Source organism: Lontra canadensis, unplaced genomic scaffold, assembly GCF_010015895.1.
Source record: "Lontra canadensis isolate GAN:19392208 unplaced genomic scaffold, GSC_riverotter_1.0 scaffold7, whole genome shotgun sequence".
Classification (NCBI taxonomy): domain Eukaryota; kingdom Metazoa; phylum Chordata; class Mammalia; order Carnivora; family Mustelidae; genus Lontra; species Lontra canadensis.
Window position 1 is genome coordinate 35237648 of NW_022631001.1, and position 27284 is coordinate 35264931.

The 27284-nt window shown below is 42.2% G+C and overlaps 1 protein-coding gene across 1 annotated transcript in view; it reads left to right on the forward strand.

The window, feature by feature from the left end:
- The window catches only part of MICAL2 (microtubule associated monooxygenase, calponin and LIM domain containing 2), a 210019-nt gene that overhangs the window by 161877 nt on the left and 20858 nt on the right, over positions 1-27284 (forward strand). The window contains exons 31-34 of the mRNA XM_032853495.1: positions 1193-2522; positions 18420-18535; positions 23025-23117; positions 26105-26198. Coding sequence (XP_032709386.1) covers positions 1193-2522; positions 18420-18535; positions 23025-23117; positions 26105-26198 — 1633 coding nt within the window. The remainder of the gene's footprint in view (positions 1-1192; positions 2523-18419; positions 18536-23024; positions 23118-26104; positions 26199-27284) is intronic.

A 27284-nucleotide genomic window follows, 5' to 3' on the forward strand; every position in this document is an offset into this window, starting at 1 on the left:
TCCACACTTAACTTTGGATTCTTAGCACTCTTGGGTCACCCAGGTGCAAAGCCAGGGCCATGAGATGCTCTGTCAAGCGTCCCCCCAGGCCTTTTTGACTTGTCATTTTCATGAGAGCTCAGTCATCCTGTTCCTTCTCAGCCAGCCCTGGGGCACAGCCACTCACTCAGCAGACTTTGTGGAGCACAGACTCTGGGCAAGACTGTGGCGTGCAGAGTTGCTAGGATATAAGCTCTACCCTTGAGGGCCTAGCAGGCGACCTTGAGGAACTCACAGCTGAAGGAAGGCAGACACAGACTGAGGCTCCCTTTGGTGGCACCAGAGACTCTTGGAAGCACATCCCCCTTGAACAGAAAATGGTATCACTGAGATACTCCAGTTTGGACTTTACCTTCAACATGAGTTTATCAAGCTTCTGTTACCTGCTAGACCGTGGTCCAGGCTCTGGCAAATAGAGTGCACAAGATGGGAAGAGGTACATGCTCTCGTAAGCTCCTGTCCTATGACCTGCCCCTCAGGCACCAGCACTCTTGGCAGGGCACAGCCACTTCTAGAATTTCCCTAAGCTCTTCCTTTGCCAAGGGCCACCTTCTTGCATGCTACAAATGACTACTTTCTGAGTGGTGCAAGGCATGAGTCAGGTCTAGAAGGGTCATTGAAAAGACCTAAAGGCCACTCTTCTGCCACCACAGCTCCAGCCCAGAAGGGTAACTGTCTCTCCTTAACTTAGTAGTCTCCAAGGAAGAAACCTTCGCCTCTTGGTTGTTGGAGGAACATACCTATGGGTGCAAGGTGCCCCTTAATAAGGACCATGGCCAAGCCAGTCATGGAGCATCTGTCCTCCCATACACATCTAGCCATTCACAGGGGCCAGGCCGGCTCCACCTGGCCAGCCTGGCAGCTTGTCCATGCCTCTGCCTTCCATTATGGCTTCTTACCTACCTAATCCAGCACCCAACAAAGCCTTTGATCAGTGCTGGTACAGGGACTCCAGGCAGATCCCAGCAGGTCCCAAAGCAGCCACTTAGAATGAAGAGCCGCCCTTTGAAATCATCCTGGGCAGAATTCTTTTAGACTTTGGGTAGCTGAGATCTGAAGAGAGGAAGGGAGGGGGTCTGTGGGCTGAGATATGCCTCCCCTTATAAATATTGGGAGTTCCTAAATATGCATTCATTTTGCCCATCCGCTCTAGGTGACAGCTGACAACCTGCCCTCACAGGTCTCAAGAGGTCACTGCAGCCCTTCCACTCCAATCTTTCTGAGGCGCGCCAGAGCCCAAGGGGTACCCAAGGACATGTCCCTGTATCTGCCCCATGGCCAAGTACTGGAGCGGGCAGAGTACTTCATGGTGAGGCCTGGTGAAGACAGCGTTGCCAGCCCCCAGCCCCCCAGCCCAGCAGAGATGGCTTCTCATGGGTGTCACGAAGCAGAGGCCTCTCTTGGGGACACCAGTAGCATCCACAGAGGCCCAGACCCCACTGGAGGGACGAATAGGTGTTTGCCAGACCAAGAGGTATCTCCCAGGGCTGGAGAGGACCCAGGAGAAAAGAACAGCAGACCCAGCAAGGGAGGGGAGAAAAGGTCAGAGCTGGCAGAGGGGAAGAAGTTGGGCTTGAAGAAGTTAGTCCTCACCCCGGAACAGAAGACAAAGCTACTGGACTGGGACAATTCCATCCCTGAGAGTGTGAGCCTGGAAGCTGGGGCACAGCCTGCCCAGAGAAGTGCTGGCAATGGTAGGGGAGGCCATGTGCCGAAACCAGTTAGTCCCTTGCAGCTCCCCTGGACAGCGAGAGAGACCCCGCCTGCCCAGGGAAGGGCTCAGGAGAAGACGGGGACACCAGCTGAACGGGCTCCACCCAAGTCCCCGCTTCGGCTCATAGCAAATGTCTTGCGAAGGTCCCTGGATCCCTTCCTCCCCAACTCAGAAGGTGGGAAGAAGGCCTCTGCCAAGCCAGAATCAAGGAACCTGCCCACCAGCCAGCCACATGGTAGCAGTCGCTCGTTCAGCCTTCGAAAAACCAGTTCCAATAAAGATGGCAGCCGGCAGTCCCCGGGGAGAGACATGGCGAGTAGAGCTTCAGCCTTCTTCTCCTGGGGCTCCCCACCTGCCAGGGATGCCCAGCCCTCATACCCTAGCCCTCCAGACCTTGCCCTCCGCACTCACAGTTTGCCCAACCGACCGTCCAAGGTCTTTCCGGCATTCCCGGCCCCTCCCTGCCACAAGATGGAAGATGTCCCCACACTCCTTGAGAAAGTGAGTTTGCAAGAGACGTCCCCAGATGCTTCTAGGGTTCCAAAGGGAAAAATCTCGCTCTTTTCCTCCCTCAGACTCAAAGACAAATCTTTTGAGAGTGCCCTCCAAGAATCCAAACAAAGAAAGGACCTCCAGGACCTCTTCGGCACCCCCAGGGGAGCAGGGGAGCTAATGGACAGCACCCCGCCCCTGGAGAAGCTGGCACAACCTTTCAATAGCACTGGCCTGGGGCACAGAGTCCCTCCTCCTTCTCCAGACAAAGATGCAAGTAAGTGGCTATCTCCTAACAAAAGTTTGCTGTTCCCGCTGGGCAGTTAGTCATTTTTACTGGACTAACAATAGTCATCTCTTACTTTCTCCTTCTTCCCAAATTAAATTCTGACAAAAGTAGGAAAACTTGAATTTGAAAAATCAGGAAAAAATTAAGTTTGAAATGATGTTACGGAGAGTTTTTGAAAACAACAAAGGATCAGTCATAATCTCACACCACTTTCCAACTGTATATGGCAACTTTTACTAAGTTTTACCCCCAGAATTGTATTTTTAAAAATCAGTATATCGTAGCTATTATGACAGTTAGCACATCGTTTACACAAATGTGGTTTGATGGCTGTATTGCATGTAGTGGACATATTTCATTAAGTAAATAATTTATTTTTTATTTAGAAAACAATTGTTTAGTAATTCATAGATAATATGTATATGTAAATTATACATATGGAAGTATTTATATTTTACACATGGTATTGTATGAACATTTTTATGCATATAGGTTTTTCTTTCTTTTGAATTGTTTTTCTTTTAGGATAGGTTCCAAGAAATGAGGTCTGGATTAAAGATGTGAATATTTTTAAGATTCTTAATTTGCACTAACAAACTGTTTTTAACAGTGTGGATAAAGATCTATGAGAGTTCTCTGTGTTATATCTTACAACTGCATGTTGTAAATATGAATTAAATGGAGGGTAGGGTACCAGTTTATATTTCAGTGCTAATGCCTGAAATATCTTTTTCACCATACTGTCACCTGTACTGAGTACATTTTAAAAACATTGCTGTTTTACTAGTCAAAAAACGGTGCCTCTTTTAAACTTATATTTTTTTAATTTACTGTTTAAACACACTCATATGTTTTCTTACCAATGGAAACTTAGGCTTTTTCATATTTAAATCTGATTGTAATTTTTTAAATTATTGAAGTAATTAATACATCGAAGAATTGGCATAATCCAACAATACCGCAATATCTTTTTTTTTTTTTTTAAAGTAACTTCAATTCTCTCCCCCCTCTCCTCCTTGCCGAAGTTTTGGTGTATATCCCTAGAGACAGTTTAGTTAAACACTCACATGGTTTATTTTGTTGTTGTTGATACTTATTTGCTGGCTTTAAACAAACTGTGATTTTCCTATCCCTATTTTGTTAAAGATTGTATTTATTTATTTGAGAGAGAGACAGAGCATGAGCGGGTGGAAGGGGCAGAGGGAGAAAATCTCAAGCAGACTCCCCACTGAGTGCGGAGCCCAATATGGGGCTCCATGTGGGGCTTGATCTCAGGACCCTGAGACCGTGACCTGAGCCAAAGTCAGACACCTAACTGACAGAGCCACCCAGGCACCCCTCCTATCCCTGAGCAACTTTGTTTTTATTTATTTTTGTTAACTTTTTTCTTATTTACCTTTTATTTTAGAGCTTTAGTTTTCAAGTGAAAAATTATTTTCCTTCTTTGGTTCCTTAATCTGAAAGCTACATAGATTAACAAGAGACTTTATTTTCAGTCAAGCTCAGAATAAGCACAAACAGGCTGGAGTTTAACTACATCCTTTATATCCCATCGTAAACTTTGATGTGTTGTGCATTTTTTGATAGATAATAATTCATGTGGTTTAAAATAAAAGGATGCAAAAATGCACAGAATAAATAGTCCTATCTCCCTTCCCTGTCCCTGAGCCATCCGGGTCATGTCCCTGAGGACAGACATGATGATCACCAGCTTCTTGGGCATTCTTGCAGACAGAATTCATGCATATAAGAGCAAATTTACATAGTCTTTCTTTTTCACATTAAGGTAGTTCGCTAGCGTATTAGACACACTTTTTATTAGACTTTTAATTTTATTTTGGAGATCATCACATATTAGCACATAAAGAGCTTTATGTTTTATAGCTGCACTGTATTCCATTGTGTGGGTGTGGAGGTAGGTAGCCAGTCCCCTAGGATGGCAAGTTTATTTCTGATCTTTTGCTGTTGTAAACTGCACTGCAGTAATGACCTGGGAACTTGGGCCATTTGGCATATGTAGAAGTACTGGAAGTAGAAATTCTAGAATGAAGGATCTGTGGACCAGGGATTTTGAGAGATGCTGCCAAATCGTCCTTCATCACCTGACGCTCGTTCAGCAAAAGACGAGGGTGGTGTTTCCCTAATTGCACTAACCAGTGTGCTACCCAGCATTTGTTTTTTAATCATTACCAGTCTGATAGGTGATTGAGTATCTTCTCATATGTTAAAAAGTCATTTGCATTTCCTTTTCTGTCAGCTATCACCTTTGTCTTTTGTCCAGTTTTCTGATGGGTCGTTGGTATTTTTCTGAATCATATGAAAGGACTCTATCAAAAGGGAAATATAGCCTTTTTTTGTGATGGTAATTACAAATATTTTTTCCCAGCTTCTTATTTGTGTTTAACTGTGTTTATGGTGGGTTTTGTCATATAAAAATTTTATTTATATAGAGTAGTTATAAGCAGTTTTTTGTTTTATGGCTCCTCGGCTTTATATAATAGTTTAGAAAGAGCTGCTTCTAAGTTTATAGAAGAATTTTCTTATAGTTGCTCTTAGTCTTGTTTGTTTGTTTGTTTTAAACTTTTTTACATTTAAATTTTACATCAGGAAACTATCCTAACATCACATGTGAGGTATGGATCCAACCCTGTTTTTGTTTATGTTTTAAGCTGTTTCCCTGGTTATTCTAAAGTAATTTAGTGACTAACCCATCTTCTCCTCTCTTATGTGAGATGACATCTTTGTCATGCATCAGATTCCTGTACTTGGACTGATTTCAATACCATCCATTATATTCTGTTGAGTTGTCTGTTACTTATCAGTACCACGCTGTTTTAATTATGTTACTTTATATATTTATACCTTTTAAAATCTATGTATGTATTGGGTAGGAAGAGTATCCCATGATTGATCCTCTCTTTCAAAAACTTCCTGGCTCTTCCTGCCTTGTTTGATATTCTGTATGAATTTAACATCAGCTTGTTTATATACCCAAAAAACCCTATGACTACTTTTATGGGATTAAGTTTACAAATAAACTTGGCAAGAATTCACAACCGTATGATATGAATTGCCTTCCCCTATGCTCTTTTTTATGGTGCCCCCAGAATATTTCAAACCTTGTGTCTTATAGGTCATGCATATTTATTAAGTTTATTGCCATATATTAGTTTTTATTGCTATGGTCAATAGAATCTTTTGATCTATCTTCCTACTACTATTTGTATACCTGAAATGTGCTGATTTCTATAGAGTACTTTTGCACCCATCCATTTTGCTAGATTCTCCTTGCTTGTAAAAGATTTCCAATAGCCTCTCCTGGGTCCTTCCCAAATGTGCAATCATCAAATCTATAAATAATGATAATTTTAGGGCCCTTGGGTAGCTCATTTGGTTAAGCATCTGCTTTCAGCTCAGGTCATGATCCCAGGGTTCCGGGATCGAGTCCCCCATCAGGCTCCCTGCTCATCGAAGAGTCTGCTCATCCCTCTCCCTCTGCCCCTCCCCCGGCTCATGCTTGCTCTCTCTCTCAAATAAACAAATAAGTAATATTTTTTAAACTGTAACTTTACCTCTTGTTTAAAAGATTTATACCTCCAATTTATTTTGTTGCCTTAAGTTTCTTTGGTTTCTAGACCCTCCAGAACAATATTAAATAAAAGTGGTGATATGGTTTCCTTATGACATTCCTAACCTTAATGAGACTGCATCTCATTAAATGTGAATGTTTTCCCATTTAAGCATGATGCTGGCTGGCTTCTGGGTTGACCAGGATAAACTTAAAAACTCTGAGGAAATTGCCATCTAATCCTATTTTATTGGGAGTATTTAACTCATGAATGGTTGTTGAATTTTATCAAATGTCCGTCAGTACACTTCGGGGCGATTGTGTGATTTTTTTTCTCCATAGTTTGACTACTACTATGATTTACATAATAAATTCACTGGTATTGAACCATCCTTATATTGCTGAAATGAATACCATTTGGTCCTGATGTCTTATTATTTTAATATGCTTTTCTGTTCTGTTTGCCAATATATTTTTTTAAGATTTTATTTATTTGAGGGAGAGAGCAGGTGGGAGGGGGCAGAGCAGCAGAGGGGGAAGGAGAAGGACAAGCAGACTCTGAGCTGAGCAAAGAGCCAATGCAGGGCTCAATCCCAGGACCCTGAGATCATGACCTGAGCTGAAACCAAGAGTTGGAAGCTTAATCGACTGAGCCACCCAGGCGCTCCTCTGTTTGCTAATATTTTATTTAATATTTTTGTATCAAATTCATTAGCAAGATTGGCCTTTAGTTCATTTATTTCACATTTATATGGCTTTTACATATGCTGATTACAGTAACTGGAGGTGAATGTGTTTTCCTGACTTTTCATGGAGAACTGCTTCATTTGTATTTACTAGGGAATGGTATGACTTCCTTGGTTTGGAGCAGAATGAGAAGGGAGAGAATGGAATTAGGTTAAGGCTGACCAACTCTGGAAATAGTGTCTGGGCCCATTTCATGGAAGAGCTTTGTGTTTCTTGCAGGTGTTCTTAGGTCAGTATCCTAAGAGATTTTACCTACCCTATCAGATTAGATGCATTAGTTTCCTTTTATTTCCCTGCCCCTGCCCAGCCCACCCACCAATCTCACACACACACACACACACACACACACACACAGACATTGCTATCGCCATATTTAACATGTGGGTATACTCTCAAGCAATGGAGAGAGAAAACAGCATTTTAATTGAAAATGAGAAACTTCCAAAACATATTTGAATGGAAATACCTCGAATTTATGATCACTTGAATAAATCAGCTGAAATTTAATTTTTATTATTTTTACAATAAAACTTTCTGGGTAAATTAACAGTATATATAAACTTCTCTTTATTTTTTTTTAAGATTTTTTTTTTATCTTAAAAGATTTTATTTATTTATTTGACAGACAGAGATAACAAGTAGGCAGAGAGGCAGGCAGAGAGAGAGGAGGAAGCAGGCTCCCCGCCGAGCAGAGAGCCCGATGTGGGGCTCGATCCCAGGACCCCGAGATCACAACCTGAGCCCAAGGCAGAGGCTTTAACCCACTGAGCCACCCAGGCGCCCCTTAAGATTTTATTCATTTGACAGACAGAGATCACAAGTAGGCAGAGAGGCAGGCAGAGAGAGAGGAGGAAGCAGGCTCCCCGCTGAGCAGAGAGCCCAACGCAGGGCTCGATCCCTGGACCCTGGGATCATGACCCGAGCCGAAGGCAGAGGCTTTAACCCACTGAGCCACCCAGGCGCCCCATAAACTTCTCTTTAAATTACTTAGGGGCATAAACTGATTTTAAGTACTTACCAGTGCCAATTTTATACAAATTTAACACAGATTATCATTCTTGTATATAATTAAACAAGGCACCCTGACAATGTCTTTTTAAATTTTTGCATCAAGTCCTTATTGTAGTATAAAACATATACAGCAAATACACAAATCTAAAGTACACAACTGATGAATTTTTCTAAAGTGCATGTTTGTACCACTACCTCTGAGATCAAGATACAGAAAATCACCAGCACTCAGTGTTGGGTCCCCAGTGTTGGGTCCCCCAATAATGGGTCCATGATTAAAGGAGCGAGACTGATACAAAGCAAAGGTAAAGCAAAACTTTATTTCGCGCCAAGCATCGGGAATCAAACCGACTGGCCAGGGCCACACCTCTTACAGAGAGCGCGACCCCTCCCTGCCTCACAGACTAACTTTTATAGAGCAAAGGCCAACTTTTATAGAGCCGGGCCACACACAGGTGGCCAATGAGATTGCAACACACAGAGAAAGCTGCACAGTCATGCTACGTCACACACTCATTGCCTCTTCCCACATATATGTGACTCCCAACAAAAGTGCTTGCTTACCATCTCACTTCTATCATCTTGGATTACTTCCGCAGGTTTTTGACTGTACAAACATTGGATCGTTTAGTATTATGGTAGGCAGAATTCTCAGAGGACCTCATGCTTTCTGCCCTGTAGAATCTCCTGCCCTTGATTCTGGTGGGAACGTGAATATGATGGATCTCACTCCCGTGATTAGGTTACCAGATTTTGCAAATGTAATTAAGTTCTAAACCAATTGACTTTGAGCTAATCAAAAGGGAGATTATCCTGGGTAGGCCTAACCTAATCGGAGGAGCCCTTAATAAGGTTGGGGCCCTTTCCTGAAACTCACAGGGTGAGAAAGATAAGATCCCGCTGGCCTGGAAGAAGTAAACTGATGTTAGGAGAGGCCTTATGTGGCCAGGAGGCCTCTGGGAGCTAAGACGGACCTCCAGCGGGCAGCCAGCGAGAAAACAGGCCCTCTCTCCTACAACTAACAAGAGCGGAATTCTGCCAACAACCTGAATGAGCTGGAAGAGAACCCTGCGCTGCCCCTGAGACGCCGGCATGGCAGACACCTCCACTGCAGCTTTGGCAGACCCTGCACAGAGGACCCCGCTGAGCCCTGCCTACCTGCACTTTTGACCCGGACTCTGAGATAATAAACGGGTCTCCTCGGTGTTGAATCTGAGCCTGTTGCTTCCGCAACACAGAACGTGCACGTCTATACAGTGGCCGGCTTATTGGGGTGGGGGCGGGGATCCACGCTGTCACGTGCCGCAGCGGTTCCTTCTTTGCTTTGCTGCCTTTTACTCCCTTGTGCGAATATGCCACGACTTGTTTGTCATCTGATGCTGGGCACTTAGGGGTTTTCTGTTGCTTTCTAGGGTGAATAATGCTTCTGAGCCTTTGGAGACCGATCGTTTCTGTTGGCTATTGTCAAAGATAAAGCCAGATGCTATGAAAAGTGTTAAGGATGGATCCTAATAATAGACTATTGCAACAGAAGAGAGAGAGTCCTATATGAACTGGACTTCCCTTTGATTTCCACAGAGGTGGCTGGGGGCTTCACAGGGAGATTGAGGGACAAGGAAGGGCTGAACAGAGGCTCGGTAGCGTCAAGGCAGTGAAAAATGACAAAGGCCCTGTGGGCATCAATGCTGATTAGGCCAGCCACGTGTGTTAGCGGAGACTGTTGAAGTTAGGATTCTGTCTTCACATAAGGACAGGGAGACAAAGGTCCCATCCTTCCCGATGACTGCATTTCAAAGGACTGGCTTTCAGGTGCTTGAGAAAGACATCCTTGAGTGGTAGGAGATACATACACATCTCAAAGGGACAGAGGAAGGATTCTCATTTAAAACCCTTTTTAGTGGGGTGCCTGGGTGGCTCAGTGGGTTAAAGCCTCTGCCTTCGGCTCAGGTCATGATCCCAGGGTCTTGGGATCGAGCCCCACGTCAGGCTCTCTGCTCAGCAGGGAGCCTGCTTCCTCCTCTCTCTTTGCCTGCCTCTCTGCCTACTTGTGATCTCTGTCTGTCAAATAAATAAATAAAACCTTTAAAAAAAAAAATAAAACCCTTTTTAGCAACTTCTCCAAAAAAGGGTAGTCAGCCACCTATCAGCAGGTGTGGGCTAGAACAAACACTAAATTCCTTTGTCAGCCTTTGAGTTTTCTCAGGCAGGTACTTTTTCTTTCTATTTCCTTCCATGTAGGAGGAAGTGGGTGGGCTAAATTGTTTATGCTGAGAGTCTGCAGTGTTTCTAGGCCAAGGTTGAGGCCCAGCTAAGAAGACGGTTCAGAAGACAGAATCTGTCAGTATATGCCGGGGAGTGGACTTGTTAGGTCGTGGGGTAGGCATGTACGTGATTGGCTTTAATAGGTACTGTCCCCCGGTTTTCAAAAGTGCTTGTACCAGTGGGTATAGACTCCAGCAGGAAATGAGAACTCCCCTTGACCTCCATCTTTGCAATGCTTGACAGTCTCAGTTTTGTTTTGTGCTTGGATGGCACCATTTTTATGGTGGTATCTCATTATTGTTTTCATCGGCATTTACCTGCTAGTGATTTTACACTACTTTTCACATGCTTATTTAGATATTCTCTTGTGAGGTCTGTTGCCAAGTCTTTTTGCCCGTACTTCTACTGTGTAGACAGCCCTTTCCTTATTGATTTGTAATCTGTGTAGATTCTGGACAAAAGTCTTCTCTGTCAGATATACGTATTATAAGTAATTCTCATTCTCAGGCTCAATTTTTCACTCTTTAAAGGTGAAATATTAATAATAAACTTCTATAAGTACACACATTACTTATTTAAATGCAGCCGTAGTTATCAATAGTTTCCTTTATTGCTGCTTTTATACCCCAGTGATGAGACCTTTCCCTACTCTGAAGTCATAAAGTTACTTTCTAGAACTGTGCCATCCAATATGGTAGCCATGATTTCACACTTGGAATGTGGCTAGTATGAGTGAGGAGCTGAATTTTTAATTTAATGTTAAGAAATTTCCATTTAAATAGCAAATCAATGGAAAATGTTCTATTAAACACAATTTTTGCTTTTTGAATTACATTTGACTTTAACCACTAAAAAAGTGTAACCTAAATAGGAATGTATAAAACATGTACCAGATTCTGAAGACTTAGTATGAATGACATAATATAAAATATCTCAATAATTTGTATAGGACCACATGTTGAAATGATAATATTTTTGAAATTTGGGGCTACATAAAATATATGTTTAAGACTAATTGCATCTCTTTCTCTTTACACTCTTTAATGTGGCTACTAGAAAATTTTAAGTTATATGTATGACATATTATATTTCTATTGGATAACAGTTAAAGAAGTTTTATTATTTTACCTTTCACAGATTAGTCTGCTGCCAAACTAGGATAGATTTTTGTGCATTCTGTGAGGTAGAGGAAATGTTTATTTTTTTATGCTATCCACTTGATTCAGGAGCATTCATTAACAAGGCTGTCTTCCTCCACCCCACCTCCCAAGTCGTTGCTGTGATATTTTGTCATAAATTAGGCAGGTCTGTTTTCAGATCTTCTATCCTGTTCCACTGAATGGTTTGTCCCTGTGCCTGAGTCACACTGTTTTCATTAAGTGGCTTTATAATAAATCTTCACAGCCTGGAATAGACCATCCACTTCGTTCTTCTTCAATATTGTCTTGCCTATTCTTGGCCTCCATGTGTCTTCCAGAATAAGTTAATCAATTTCCACAAAAATATTTTCTGAACATTTGATTGGGATTACATTGAATCTATAGATAAATTTGGAGAGAATTAACAAATCCATGGACATGACGCCTCCCTGAGGTCTTCTTCAGTTTCTGTCCATATTTTATGATTGTAGTGATCCTGCCCTATTTTCATTAGATATATTATCTAGTATTTGACTTTTTGATGCAGTTATAAATGATAGCCTTTAATTGATTAATTTATAGACTTTTTAAAAAAGATTTTATTTATTTATTTGACAGAGAGAGAGAGATAGCAAGAGCAGGAGCACCAGCAGGGAGAGTGGGAGAGAGAGAAGCAGGCTTTCCACTGAGCAGGAATGGGCTCAATCCCAGGACCCTGGGATCATGACGGGAGCCTAAGGCAGATGCTTAACAACTGAGCCACCCAGGTGTCCCAACTTATAGACATTTGATAGCTTTAGAATAATGAGTCTTTTGATCTAAGAATGTACAATATTCTTAGTCTTCTATTTAGCCAGAGTTCCTAAAATTCTAGCTATAAATCCTTTACCAGATATTTTTCTCTTAGTGGATTGTCTTTTTATTTTCATCACAACATCTTCCAAAAAATAGAAGATTTTTTAGTTTGATGAAGTCAAATTTATTAATTTTTCTCTTTTGTAATTTGAGTTATATTTAAGAAATCTTTAAGACCAAAGTCACTAAGAATGTCTGCTGTGTTTTCTCCCAGAACTTTACAGTTTTTGGCTTTCAGGCTTAGATCTGTAATCCAATTCTAATTAACTTTTTATAGTGAATAAAAAGGTTTCTTGTTTCTGTTGTTCTGGTTTTTGTTTGTTTGTCTATAGATACCTAGTTGTCAGCAGTACTTGTTAAAAAGACTATTCTTTCTTCACTGGGTTATTCTGACACCTTCACGATAATCAACTGACTAAATACGTGTGGTATGTCTCTGTGCCCTTTACTCTTCCCACTGCTCTATATGTTTATCCTTACACTAATAGCATTCTACTCTTGCTCACTGTAGCATTAGAGCAGGTCTGGAAAACAGGTAGTGGAGTCCCCCAGTATTGTTCTAAAAAATTATTTTGGCTATTCTAGGTCTTTTGTGTTTCTGTATAAATTTTAGAATGAGCTTATCAATTTCTACCAAATAAACTGCTAGAGTTTTGATTGGGATTTTTTTTTATTTCTAAGTCAATTGAGGAAGAATTGACAACTGCTGAGTCTTCCTGTTTGTGAAAATGGAATATCTCTCTAGCCAGGGTTTCTTTCATTTCTCTTATGGAGTTTGTAGTGTGTAGATTCTGCATATATTTTATTAAACGTATCCCTAGAGTATTTCATTTTGTTGTTGTTGCTCTTATAAATGGAATGGCTTTCTTCATTTTGATTTTCAGGTGCTCATTGTTGATATAAAGAAACACCGTTAACTTTTTATCATGTCCTTACTAAACTCACTTATTATTCTAAGAGCTTTTTTGTAGGATTTTCTAAATAAATAATCATGTTGTCTACAAATACACAGTTTGACATTTCTCTTTTCAATTTGTATACCTTTTATTTAACTTTCTTGCCTTATTGTTCTGCCTACAACTTCCTATAAAATGCTAAATAGAAATGTTAAGAATGTACATCGTTGTCTTTTTCTCCCAATAACAGAGGGATTATATTTCACTGCTGAATATATTATTTGCTGTAAGTTTTTAAGATAGGTACTCTCCATTATATTAAAGAAGATTCCTTCTATTCTTAGCTTACTCTGACTTTTTATCATGAGTAATGGTAAATTTAATCAAATGTTTTTTAAAATCTATTGAGATAATCATTTTTTTTACTTTAGTCAAAAATGTACTGAATTACATTGATTTTTTTTTAGTAGAGGTTTGAAAATGTTATGATATTATTGTGTTCTTGGAGTAAACCCAACTTGATCATAGTGTATCATCTTTTTATTTGTCACTATATTGGATTTGCTAGTTGTTTTTAGTAGTTCCGCAGTTATGTTCATGAGAGTTACGTGGTCTGAAATTTTCCTTCTTGCAATATCTGTGTCAGGTTTTGGATTCAAACTTATGCTAGCCTTGTAACACAAGTTAAGATGTGTTCCATCTTTTCCTATTCTTTGGAAGAGGGTTTGTATGTTTATTTGTTTTAACACTGGTGTTATTTGGTTTTTAAACATTTGAACATAAACGAAGTCATCTAGCCTAGTATTTTCTTTGTAGGATGGTTTTTAATTGTGGACTCAGTTTCTTTAATAGATACGTAAGTATTCAGATTTTCTATTTCTTCTTATGTCAGTTCTGGTAAGTCATGTTTTTCAATGAATTTGTCCATTTTATCCAAATTTTCAACTTTAGATAGTTTGTATAATAGAGTCCTGAATACTCCAGAGGACTTTTCATCCTCAATATTGGTGATTTGTGTTTTCTTTCTCTTTTTTCTTAATCATTCTTCTTAGAAGTCATCAATGTTATATATTTTGAAGAACCATATTTTTGCTTTGTTAATTTTCCATTTTATTTCTGTTTTGTTTTTATCGTCTCTCATAATCTGTTCTTATCTTGATTATTTTCTTCCTTTTAGATTCTTAGGTTCATTGCTGGTTCTTTTTCTAGCTTCTTAAAATAGATCTTACGACATTGATTCTCAACTTTTCTTTTGCACAGTGTCTACACTGAAAGCTCTAAATTTCCCTTAAGTCACTACTTTAGCTACATTCTAGTTATGTTGTTATGACATATTCTTATCCCATCTGCTTCAATTTACTTTTATTGGTTTTCAGAAAGGTATTACATAATTTCTAATGATTTTGAGATTTTCTAGTTATATTTTATATTGTTGCTTTTCAGCTTAATCTCACTATTGTCAGAAGACATACTATGATTGACTTCAGTTGTTTCCTTTTGGTTTGGCATAGCACCAATTTAGTAAATATTCAACATGCTCCAGAAAAGGATGTATTTTCTCTGGTTGTTCTCAGCTTGTTGGCAGTCAGGGGACTTGGGAACTCTTCACTCAGAATGATAAACATTTCAGGAGCTCTGTGTCAGGAACTGGAATCAAAGACCAAATATTGGTGGGAATGAGGGACAGAGACCAAATTATATATTTCTTATTATTTCACACTATCCTACATTAAATAGTTGATTATCTTTTAAAGAAGTTAAAAACCAAAAGGGAAATTATTTTATATTACTCTTTCTGGAGCTCTTCATTCCATGTGTTACATTCCTTCTGCTTTAGAACTTCTTTTGACATTTTTCTTATGTATGTCTGCTAAGAACAAATTATCCTAAAGGCTTAATTTTTCCCCTCATTTTAAATGAATCATTCACTGGACATAGAATTATAATCTGACAGACTTTTCTTTTAGCATTTTAATGATGTTTCATTTTCCCTTAGGCTTATTTAGGTTCTGACGAGATGTCTATATGCACATTCTTATCTTTGTTTCTCTGTATGTAATATATCATTTTTCTTTGTCTGGTTTTAAGATTTTATTTCTCTGTCTGGTTTATTATCATGAGCCTTGCTATGATTTTCCTTATGTTTACCCTGTTTGTGGTTTATTGAGCTTCTTGGAACTGTGAATTTACAATTTTCATTAAATCTGTGTGATTTTCAACAATATTACATCAATGACTTTTTCTATCTCCTGCTATCCTTCTGGCACTCCAATCTTATGTATTTTAGACCACCTCATGTTATCCCACAGATCACTGAAGTTCTGTTCAGTTTTTCAGTCTTTTTTCCCCTCTATGTTTCATTTTGGATTATCTCTATTGCTCTTATTTAATTTCACAGCTTATTTTTCTCTCTAATGTTTAATCTACTATTAAGCTGACCCAGTGAAATTTTCATTTCAGATTTTGTATTTTCCATATTTATATGTTCCATTTGGTTCTTTTTCTATATTTTTTTACCTGCTCATTCTGTTCATGCTGTCTTTTTACATTTTTGAGCACATTTATAATAGTTATTTTCAAAAATCCTTGTCTGCTAATTTCATTATCTCTGGGTCTGCTTTTATTAACTGATTTTTCTCTTGATGATGAGTTCATTGTCCTGCTCTTTTGCATATCTAGTAGTTGCTTTCTGGCTGCTAGGTTTGGTGACTATTACATTGTAGGGTGTCTAGACTTTGTTTCTTCATTTAAAGAATGTTATCGAAACAGTAAAAATGTTTGTCAGACAGTAGGGTAATTTGAAGATCAAATTGTTTCTTTCAAGGTTGTTTTTAAACTTATTTGGGGCAGTTTATAATAACCTTTACCCTAGGGCTACTTTATCCTTATTAGTAAAGTATGACTCTTCTGTGGCCTCTATTCTAATGCCCGCAAAGTTTGTTCTACCCTAGCTGGGTGGAACTTGAGGATTTCTCAATCCTCTGAAAAGCTTTAGAGGTTATTTAGCCTATAACTTCCCAACAGTAACAGGCCCAGCGTCATGTAGTTACACTCTATGCATCTAAACTTTACTATTAAGCAATAGACTCAAGGGGGACTCTGTGCTTATTCTTGACGTGATTTTTCTGCATAGCTCTCTCCTCTACCCCCTCCCCCAACATTCCAGCTGCCTCCACTCACCCAAACCCTGATCTCTGTCTTTTCAACTCAGTGAACCTGGTACACTGTTTAGGTTCCTCCTATCTACACTGTGGCCTGGAAAGTGTCTCTAGAGAGGAAGCTAGTGTGATTGTAGGACTTCATTTGGTTCTCTTCTTACCTTTATCACAGTTCTGCACTGCCTGTTGTCTAATGTCTGGGAACAGCTGCATGATATATTTTGTCCTGATTTCTAGTGCTTTGCGGTGGGAGATCAATCCTAGAATCAGTCACTCCATCATAGCCAGAGTGAAACAATGCTGCCAAGTCTTTTTTAACCTTGCAACTGAAAAGTAAATTTCTGGAATCAATGGTTCTGTGATGGAAAAGAGTAAACCGGGGAGAGATTCAGAGGTAACTATATATAATGTTGGCTAGAAGTTTAAGAAATGCAGTATATTTGGAAATATTTTCTTCTCGATTTCAAAATAAGATTCAGTGGAACCATTATATTCATTTCTGGAAGTTTCTACTTTAGGTCACTATACTTCTCTGTACAATGAAGGCTAATTAGGCAGTGTTGCTAATGTTACAGTATTGTTGATTTGGGTCAATGGGAATAATGAGGCAGTTGCTGCTGCTACTGTTGATGATGAGGACAAGATTTATTTACACCTCTTCAATGAACCAGGCACTGTGTTAGGCTCTTTCCATCGATTACCTTTATTCTTTTACCATATACTGCAAGTCAGAAGTTGTGAGCTCCAAAAACTCAGGAAATTGAAGTCAGCTCCTCAAGCTCACACACTAAGAAGTGAACACTCTGTGACTACATTACTCCATAGTAACCCAGTAGCTGGATTTGGAGGACAATCTGAGCTCACCACCAGCGGTGCCCCCTTCCACTACTATGCTGCCCTCTGATGCTCTCTTCACCTGAGCTTCCCCATCTGGCAAATTGTAGTGGAAAACAGTTAACTCCTTGCCTGGGGAGGCTGTGCTTGTATATAGATGTTTTGCATTATTTTGCTTTGAATAACAGCATATGTAAATGTGCTCCCAGAGGTTAAAATTACCCTTCTTTTTTAAAATTTGGCCTCTCCCACTGGGGTAAATAGTTGAAAATTATGGGGAGGAAAAGGCAGACTGGAGAGAATGTGAGTCACATGGAACTGCTTCTCCTTCTCCCTCTCTGCCCAGCACGTATTTCTATTCAGATATAAGCTGTCATGGCAGAGTGAAGATTTGTACATTTCCTTTCGTGGCTTCCTCACGCATTGTGACAGTCAGTATCCAGCGCAGGTTCATCGAGACATCATTCATTAACTCCGCATCAGGAGGAAGTCCAGGGACAGATGTCCTTGCTGAAAAGAATAAAAGCCTCCTGTGGCAACTGGAGGACTTTACCTCACACGGTCTCCAGCCAGATCACAAAGAGATTCTAGCGAACCCGGGCCCTTTGCCACCTCTAACCATCTACCTCTTGTTCTGAGGTTGGCCGAGCTCCTGGACTCCAGCTCTCCCCTGGGTCCTGCATTGTCGAGCCCTCCCTATCTTCAACTGCCTTTCCTGGCATTTGAATCATCACTTCGATGATGTGATAATATCTGCAAGTTGGGAAAATAAAAGTGGCATTTGTTTAGCCATAATTAATGAAATATTTATGTTGCATGAGACTATGTGATAAAACCTCAGGCTTAGCGTCCTTTTGCTTCTGATTACATTTGGGATTTTTTTTTTCTATGACCAGACATTCTGACGCCAGCTCTTTTACACTGAGCAGATGTCATGTAGTAAAAATGGGTGCCAGATGCTGTGAGCCACAGAAGGGCGATTTGTTTAAGAGCTGGCTTGGACTTTTTTGCATTCAATTACTCTGCAGAACGAACCTTACCAGAGCATTTAGGTAACTCAGCTAACTTCAGACAAGCGTTTTAATAATAGATTTCATCGCTGAATGCGTTCTAAGCAACACACCATATAAATGGTGTTTAAGGAATTAATTGATTTCTGCATAATACCTTTTTTTTTTTTTAATATGAAAGGAGAGCTGCAAAGCTCTTGGCAGGGACCCAGAAATGTAATTAACATGGAGGGCCAAATTTTCAGTTGCCCTCAGGTACTGCTTCCTCCTGCTCATGGCAGGTGCAGTGAGGGAAGAGCAGGGAGGAAGGGAATGATGGTAAGAAGGGAGAGGGAGAAGGAGCTTTGGGGCACAAGGTAGGAAGAGAAGCTGGGATTTCAGTGAGTTCTTCTCTTCCCATTTCAGGTTCCAAACACATCCCTAGCCGAGGGCAGGTGACAGGGGCCGCCTCTTCTACTTCCTCCAGCAACTCCTCCTCTGCAGATGAAGGGTTTCATCCTCAGCCTTCCTTGCGGTCAAAGGTAACAACACCTGGCTAACCAAAGAAGGCCTTGGCTTGTGGGGGCCATTTACCCTCCAGGTTTCAGACCTGTGGTGGACTCCGGCTGCAGTGGTTTCATTAGGATCATGTTTCACTGCATCTGACAACAACCGCTTTTTACCTGGAACACCAAGAATGATCTTTTTTTTTTTTTTTTTAAACTTTTAGAAGCTTGCCTTTCTCAGAAACTTCAACCGGCAGAAAACAACAACGACAACAACAAACCAGACATATTTACTTAAAATCATTTGGTGACTGCAGCTCTTAAAGTGGGTTTAATATGTGGTCCAACAAGCAAACCATCGAAAAAATTTACAACAAGCAGATGCATATTTCCCTGGGGGAAACACAGCTTCATTTAAGAAGCACTAGAGGCAGATTGCATGGAAAATGTTATGTTTATTCTAATCAGAACTATGAAATGAACCATGCAGTTGCTTCCAGACGTGGGTACTCCAAGGGTCCCCGCTGTGGAAGGGTCTGGCTGCGTGCTGGCTAGGGAGATGGCTGTCCTCTTGGCTTCATGACCGTATTTCTGGAAAACACTTTAAGCAACTTCCATACCCACAGATTTTAAGAACACAAACATTGTTATGTGTCTTTAAAGACATCTGTGTGTCACAGACATGAAGACACATCCCATGACCAACCTCGCTGTTGGTTTCTTGGTCCACTGGGCCGGGGTATTTTCACTGGGACTGAGGGATGAATGGTTGGACCTAAAATGCTTCCCAGGAGAACAGAGGAGCAGTTCACTGTGCTAACAGTGTTTATTTTTTGGAGCAGTGAGGATCTGAGGAGAAGGGGAGAGAACCAAATTTATTTACTTAGACTCAACTTTTCCATATCTGGCATTAGAAGCTTCTGGCGTCATCTCAAGTCACTCAGGGGTTCCAGCTCCCCACGGCCCAGCTTAGAGCAAGTCAGGAGGGGGCTGGGACATGGCATGAGAGAGAGAAAGAGTGTGTGTGTGTGTGTGTGTGCGCACGTGCGTGTGTGTCTGTGTGTGTGGTGGGGGAGAGGGAGAGACCGGGTAAGAGGGAGGGAGGGAGGGAGGGAGGGAATGCAAATGAAAAAGAATATATATGCATTTTTCATTTCTAACTGTGGACACCTCTGATTAGTTCAGTACTCAACACAAATGAATTTGGTGTGTTATGTTGATTCCTGGGGTTTCTTTCCTGTCCCTCTCATCCCTTTCAGTGACCTCGAGTTAAGTCTGTATTCAAATGAATACAGGCATTCATCAGTCATGCTAACAGCCATTCCAACACTCGAGGAGAAGAAGAGAATGGAATAGCCCAAACACATCAAATAGCAAGACTGTGAGATCTAGGGCAAGCCTTGCAAGTAGCTCCTTGTCCTCCTGCTGGCCCAGAACAGAGCCTGTCAGCACTTAAACTTGCAGCGTGGAAAAGCTTGCCTGCTTCACCTGGCGTCTGACCACTCTTACAGGAAGGGAAGCCGGCCAAAAGTTATTTCTTTACTACTTCCCAAGGGCCCACCCTGAAGGAACAGGGTTTTTCTCCTCTCTTTACAGGTGTGTCTCCAGCCCCTTGGCACAGAGCTCACATCAGCTCAAATGAACCTTTGCTCAGGAAACTGGAGACAGGATGTGAACCCCTTCCCTTCGCTTTGGTCCTCCCCACCCTCTCCCTCCCAAAGCCGGGCGTGGACCTGGGAAACTGGGGCAGGCACTCGTCCTGGGTCCTGCCAGATCTCTCCGTTTCTCTGTCCTTTGTCTTTTTCCTTTGTCGCCCTGAGCCTCTCTCCTAGCCTCTCTCTGCTGTCATTGCCACTCTTGAGGATGTAAGGACCGTGCCCAGCTCATCATAAGACTAGATGAGCATTTGTGAACAAATCATCCTTCTTTTCTACGTCAACATCTTTTAATAAAAGGCAATAGTGGCTTTCTTGCCTCCTCTAGGTTCTGGTTTGCTAACTCTTGATAAAGCAGGAAACGTTTGGCAGCTCTGCTGCTTGAAGTGTTAACATGGTGTGGTGCTGTCAAGCCACCCCCCTTGAAATTATATTAAATGGTCTTAATTTAGGAGGAAACCTTGACATTTCTATAAGGCAGGGGTCCTTGATGTGCCTGCACAGTATTTGGCCTAGGAAAGGCCGTGTAGACCAGCTGAAAATGTGGTTGCCGGATTCAGGCTACATGGGCTTAACTCCTGGCCAATGACTAATTGTGCCATCTTTGGCAAGTTATTTTGGGCCAAGATTTGATTGCCTTATATTTATTAAGTATAATTCGAGGAATATATGAGCTAATACATGTGAAATAATCTGTGTAATATCTGCCATGTAGCACTCGCGACGTGCTAGGATTTATTATATAAATTAATATGATGGAAGTTCAAGAGATATTTGTGATGGAGTTAGGCAGTCTCTGGGCAACAACCACCAGGGTTTCCACCATGCCCCTCTGCCTTAACCTTTCCAGAAAGATCCTGGCTGTCTAATGGTGGGATTCCATTCCTGCCCCCCAAATGTCCCAGATCCTCTGTTCAGGGTGTTTGACAGTCAATCTAGAAGTTAGCTCCTAGAAATGGAGATGATATAATATGGAATAAGTTTCAGTTCTGAGAGCTAGAATTTCCTTTCAAGGATGAAAAAGGTCTAGATCCTAAGGAAAGTTCTAGAAAAATGAAATTTCATCAAGATAAACATTTTCACTGATGATCTGTAGATACTCTGAGGCCTCAGTGTTGGCTGATTGTTGAGGAACATGATGGTCTCCCCAATCATATCCACAGAATGGGTGACTAAATGACCAGGATCTGCGGGGCCCTGCAGCCCAAATGTGCTTTTCAGGCACAATCTCTGATCTCCATTGTGGACCTGGATTCCTCTGGCATTATCTGGAATACGCCTGTTAGGTCCATTCTGCCCTTGTGGATTTATACTCCCTTTAATGGGCAAACATCCAGTTCAAACACAGATACTGAATGCCCAGACACCAGGCTAGCTGTAACAAAATTTTAATTTCATAATTATTTCTGCCAGCATTAAAAAGAAATCTCTAGCATGCTCTAATCTTTATCTTAATATGTAGAAAGTGGATGAGTATGCTCCAAGAAGACAAAATGATAGTAAACCTAGCCCAAATTGAACATTTACTTTGTATACGTAGGAGATCTATATATATAGATATGTGTATCGATATATATATGTATGTGGGTGTATATCATATATATGCACACGTATATGAAAAATAATTGATTTTAGGACATTATAATCATGCTAATTTATAATACGATGATCTAATAATCATGTCACTAATAATAAAAATCATGGTATTTACGTATCTATCCCCTATCCTTTTCAAGTATTCTATGAAGGGAATGACCCACATTCTCTCAGTTAATTCTTATAACATCCCTACAAGGTAGGCATTCGATCATTTTCATCGCTCTGAAGTTCAGAAAGTTGTGCGGCAGGCCGAAACTCACACAGCTTGGCTGGGATTTGATGTCAGCTTTGCAAGGCGCCAGGGCCCAGTGCTCCACCAGTATTTTCTGCTCTCTTTGCAACCAGAAGTGTCTCCTCTGCTTTCCAGTATGTGGATCTGGCCATACCATTTCTTCTTCTTTGCTGGTCTTCCAAACCTGGAAATGACACTACCAAGATCCACATCTATTTTCAATATTCTATTCTATTTTCTATTTCACATTCTATTTTCAATTTCTATCTATTTTCTATTTCAAATAGATTTTGAGTGTTCTGGATTTATAAGCACAGGCATACACAAAATCCAGTGACATCAGTGACATATGGGCACAAGCAAAATAAAGTAGGAAAGGGAGCAATCTTATGGCTACTTTAAGCCAAGAAACATTTATATTAGAAATATTTAGACATATTCCTCTATTCCCAGATTTAATTAAGCAATGTAGACCTAACCTGAGGATTGTTTAAAGTTGTTAAATGGTTTTCATGTCATGTGTGTGTGTGTATGTGTTTATGTTTGAGTGTGTCTGTGTTTTCCTCTCAGGCTCATCCTTCTTGGTCCTTATGGTAGCACCTGCATAGAGTATAATTTTTGTGTTATTCCTTTCTTCAACTGAACCAAGTCAATTCTCTATAAAGCCCTTCTATGTATCTACATAGACACCATTCCCAACCCCAAACATACACACCAGTTTCCCAATCGAGCACCTACAAGCCACATGTGGCTATTTAAATTTATACTTGAATGCATGCAAATGAAATGAAGTTTAAAATTCAGTTTCTTATTTATGCTAGTTCATTTCAAATGTCCAGTAGCCACATGTGGCTAGGGGCTTGCATATTTTAGCACAGATACAGAAATTTCCATCATCGCTAGAAGTTCTACTGGACGTCATCGTTCTAGAAGCTAAGCAGTAGCTTGGCTGGAGCAAGTAGAAGCCTGTGTCATTATTTGGCAGGTTTTAACCCCATTTCTCTCACATCCATTTTTTCTTCTCTGTTGGTTTTTGTAGGAAAGGAAGACGCTCAGAAGAAGAAGGAAGCTGGAGAGAGCAACAAAACAGTTGGTTAAGCAAGAAGAATTGAAAAGACTTCATAAAGCTCAGGTCAGAAAACAAACTTGACTTGGGTGACTGAGCCTGGGGTCAGGGACCCGGCAAATGGCTTGGAAAGCCACTTGGAAGTCTCTGTTGTACTGGGGGAGATAGGCTGTGGGAAATTTCAGCCTCTCTTCTCTGAATGACCAGATCTGTGGGCATCCTAAAGGCACTGACTCAGTCCCTGGTGGGACCTTGGGGCCTGAGGAGCCCAGGTGTAGAGCTGGCCCACTCCCAATTGCCTTTCCATCTGCAAAAGTGTGTCGTACAAAGTGAGCCTGGAATGACCGCCAACACAGGGCCGTGGGAACCATCCCAAGCCCTGACTGCCGCATTGGCAGTGGACTTGGTCTCGTCCTCCATGAGGATACAACTTTCCCCTGACTTCCTGCCAGTGTCTCTGCTGAGCTGACAGCTGTTAGGAGCTGTCGCTATTCCAGGGTTTGTCGCAAACCCAGGCATCTAGCATTTCAATATATAGATTCCCCGTCTTGGTTGTTAGCACTAACATTTCTGCCCCAGTGGGTCTGCCCTCGTCTGTCACAGACAGGCAGAGGAAACAGAAAGTCAAAGCATTCCCCACGTCCCTGAGGACCCCAGACTTAGCCCTGACAAACAGCGAGGTTTTAGGACAGAAGGACTTAGGGTGACCACTCATATTCATTCAGTGTTCCTTTCTATTCCTTCCTGCAGTTGCCCCCTTTATCTGGCTATGTAGTTCCATTGAGGAAGGAAGCCTCTTAACCCAGCCTCCTTTACCCTTCACAGTGACTGACAAGGGAGCCACCCCTTTCACCCAACAGACAGGGAAAATCCCCAGAAAATCCTTCTGTCCCCTCTCAACTTCTGAAACAGCTTTCCTTGAAACATTGTAACATGGCCTTATGAGAGAATGAGCTGTCTTCATTCTGTGGCTTGGCAGATTGGCACTCCCCCTCCTTACCCGCTCCCTCTGGACCGCAGGTGGTGATGAGAACCACCATAGCCTTTGGGCGCCTCATCTGCTAGTGCTCACAGCAGCCCCTTCTAGTCCTCAAGATTTTCATCCTTGGCTTCCAAAGAACGGCCGCTGTATTAGTCTGCTCAGCTGCCGTAACAACAGAGCATAGAATATGTGGCTTAAACAACAGGAATTTATTTCTCATAGTTCTGGAGGCTGGAAACCCAAGATCAAAGTGCCTTCAGGACTGTGCTCTGGTGAAGCCTCTCTTCCTGGCCTGTAGACACTGCCTTCTTTCTGGGCCCAGCTGCAGAGAGAGATGTCTCTCATGTCACTTCGTCTTCCCATCAGGTCTCCAGTCCTGTGGCATTGGGGGCCCACCCCGATGATCTCACGTAACCTTAATTACTTCCTTAAAGGCCCTGTCTCCAAATACAGTCACACTGGGGGGTTAGGGCTTCACTATATGAATTGGGGGGCACGAAACAATTCAGTCTGTAACCACCATACAGCCATAAATGCATGATGGTCGGTCATAAAGTCATTTAAGTGTTTCCCTTCCATGAGTGATTCTATGTCATGCCATCAAGAGATGGATTCATAACAACAGAATTGTCTTTAAAAGAGAGACAGAGGGCATGAAAGTACAGTGGTGTTATCTAGAATTCCCATCGATTTCAGATTTTACATTAAACCCTGGGATGTGAACCCCCTTAGCTGGGAGGAGGAGAGCCAGGGGGCCCCTCAGGCCTGACCCCCGCTTGCTTGTCTTCATGGGGTTGGAGGTACTTCAGTGACTGTCCTCTGAATCCAGGGGAGACCGAGAAGATGTGCAGTTAAGGAGCAGAGGGGGTGGGACAGCTGCCGTGAGGTGAAGGAGGGGGAGCGCATACTTTCTACCTGCCCAGACAGCTGCTGGCTCCTCCTGTGTCCCGGTTCGGCCAGCTGCGAGGTCTGTTCTGCCGTGAGATCCGCCTTCTGGCAGCGTGATGTTTGAAACTGGAGGAAACCGATGGGGCACAGAATGTACATGGGGAAGTCTTTCCCCTCATTTTCCTTCCTAACACCGACAAGAGAGAAATAGCCAGTAGGGACACTGGGAGCATAAATGCAAACCCAAGTTTGACTGGTACCAACAGTGAGTCTACGGAGGGTATGAGGTTGTCCCTCACTGGGTCTTGTGTTCATCATCTGCTACTAACAGCCGCTGTGCACTTGCACATTAAGAGGCCCCTGGGTGTCAGTCCCATGGTACAGTGAAAGAAGAGGGACCGTCTATAGCTAAGGATGGGAGCTGGACACGCCGAGCAAGGTGTACCAAGCCCCGGGAGTTGGCCTGGGGTCTCCTGCTCCAGACCAGCTTCTCAGGAGGTATCTGCTGGCTCTTCTTGGCAGAATGGAATGTGACCATGCTCTGTGTTTACCCCCAGAACCGCGTCCTCTGAGTAGTTGCTGCCTGTCTGCGTATGCTTTGACTGTTGTCAGAGGCAAAGGCGCGGAAGAGTCTGGGAGCCATGAGAACAACCCACCTAGCCCAGCTCCTCTACCTAAGGGCACATCTGTGTGGTTGGCCTGGTCAAGGACGACCATTCTCACGTCTCCATGGGGGCAGATGGAGCTTTTAGACAGACTCCTTGCTTTATGTCGTCACACTATAGAAGGGAGACGTCAAGATCTTGTTATTTGGGGGGACACCTGGGTGGCTCAGTGGGTTAAAACCTCTGCCTTTGGCTCAGGTCATGATCCCAGGGTCCTGGGATTGAGCCCCACATCGGGTTCTTTGCTCACCAGCGAGCCTGCTTCCCCATCTCTCTGCCTGCTTCTCTGCCTACTTGGGATCTCTATCAAATAAATAAATAAAATCTTAAAAAAAAAAAAAAAAGATCTTGTTATTTGGGAATTCAGAGGTCCTTACCCAAGGAGAGACATCATAAGAACAGGGCCTCTTCTTCTTAAAAAGTAAGTAGCAGCCTGAGCCCCCCCCCCGCACCGCCCTACCCCGCCACATGACTGCGCCTTCAGAGTCCCTGTGTGACACACAATCCTGGCTTTGCAGGCCATCCAGAGGCAACTGGAGGAGGTGGAGGAGCGCCAGAGGGCTTCAGAGATCCAAGGTGTGAGGCTGGAGAAGGCGCTGAGAGGGGAAGCAGGTAGGCAGCCCTGGAGAGGTGGGTGTGGGCCCACGTCCATGGTCTGAGAATAGTGCTGGTCTAGCCATGCCGCCACCCCATGGAACCATTAATGTGGACATGTATCGCTGGGTTTCCAATATCAAACTGACGGTCCCACTGGAAATTCCTAGGGTCCTGGCCAACCTGTGGGCCTTGTACCTGGGTTTCCAGCCTGCCCGTCTCATCTCTGTGTGAATGTTCTTTGCAATCCAGGGGTGATGAGAAATTCAGAAGAACCACTGGGGTGTTCAGACAACATTGGTAGTGAATCAGAACCCAGACTTGGACTCAAAGTCCTCATTTCTTCCTTTTCTAGCCATGTCCATTGGGCCGGTTGCATCCTAAACCTTTACAAACTTTCATTTTCTCCTCTAAAATGGGGATATTTGTGGTTTCCTTTAGAACTGATATAAGGATTAAAGAAGATGTTAGATATTCTATATCTATATCTATATGCATATATAATAAAGAAAATGAATTAGTATCTTGTCTGGTACAAGAAATGGCAAGTGTTCCACCAATAGTTTCAGAATCTTGGATCCAAAGAGAATTCCTCTGGTGAAGACCTACCATGTGGGAGACATGAAGACAATGGGTCTATAACGACGAGCACAGCCCAGTTTCTGCCTTTGAGAGGTCCATGGTCCATTGAAGGATGCGGACATGTAAATAAACAGACTGCACCACAGAAGGACAGGGGTAGGGATAGGAACAGCATTCGGGGAGGAGGACATGGGAACATAGTCGCGAGTTTCCTCACTGACCTTGGGGAGAAGGGTGCTCAGGCTAAGCACATGGAAGGGGGGGATCCATGGTGAAGGAAACCACAGGAAGGATAGGAATTCACCTCTTCACTAGGAGGTGAGGAGATTGTTCTGGAAGAGGGAATGGCACCGGCAAAGGCCAGATGGGAAAAGATGTGAAGTGCCTCTGTGAACAAGGAGCCAGCCAAGGATTCTGAGGTGAGGGATGGCTTAAAGAGGCCTATGTTTTGAGAAGCCACCCCAGCACTAGCTCACGGCTAGTGAATTGGAGGGACCCTTACAGTTAGTGGGGGTGGAGTGG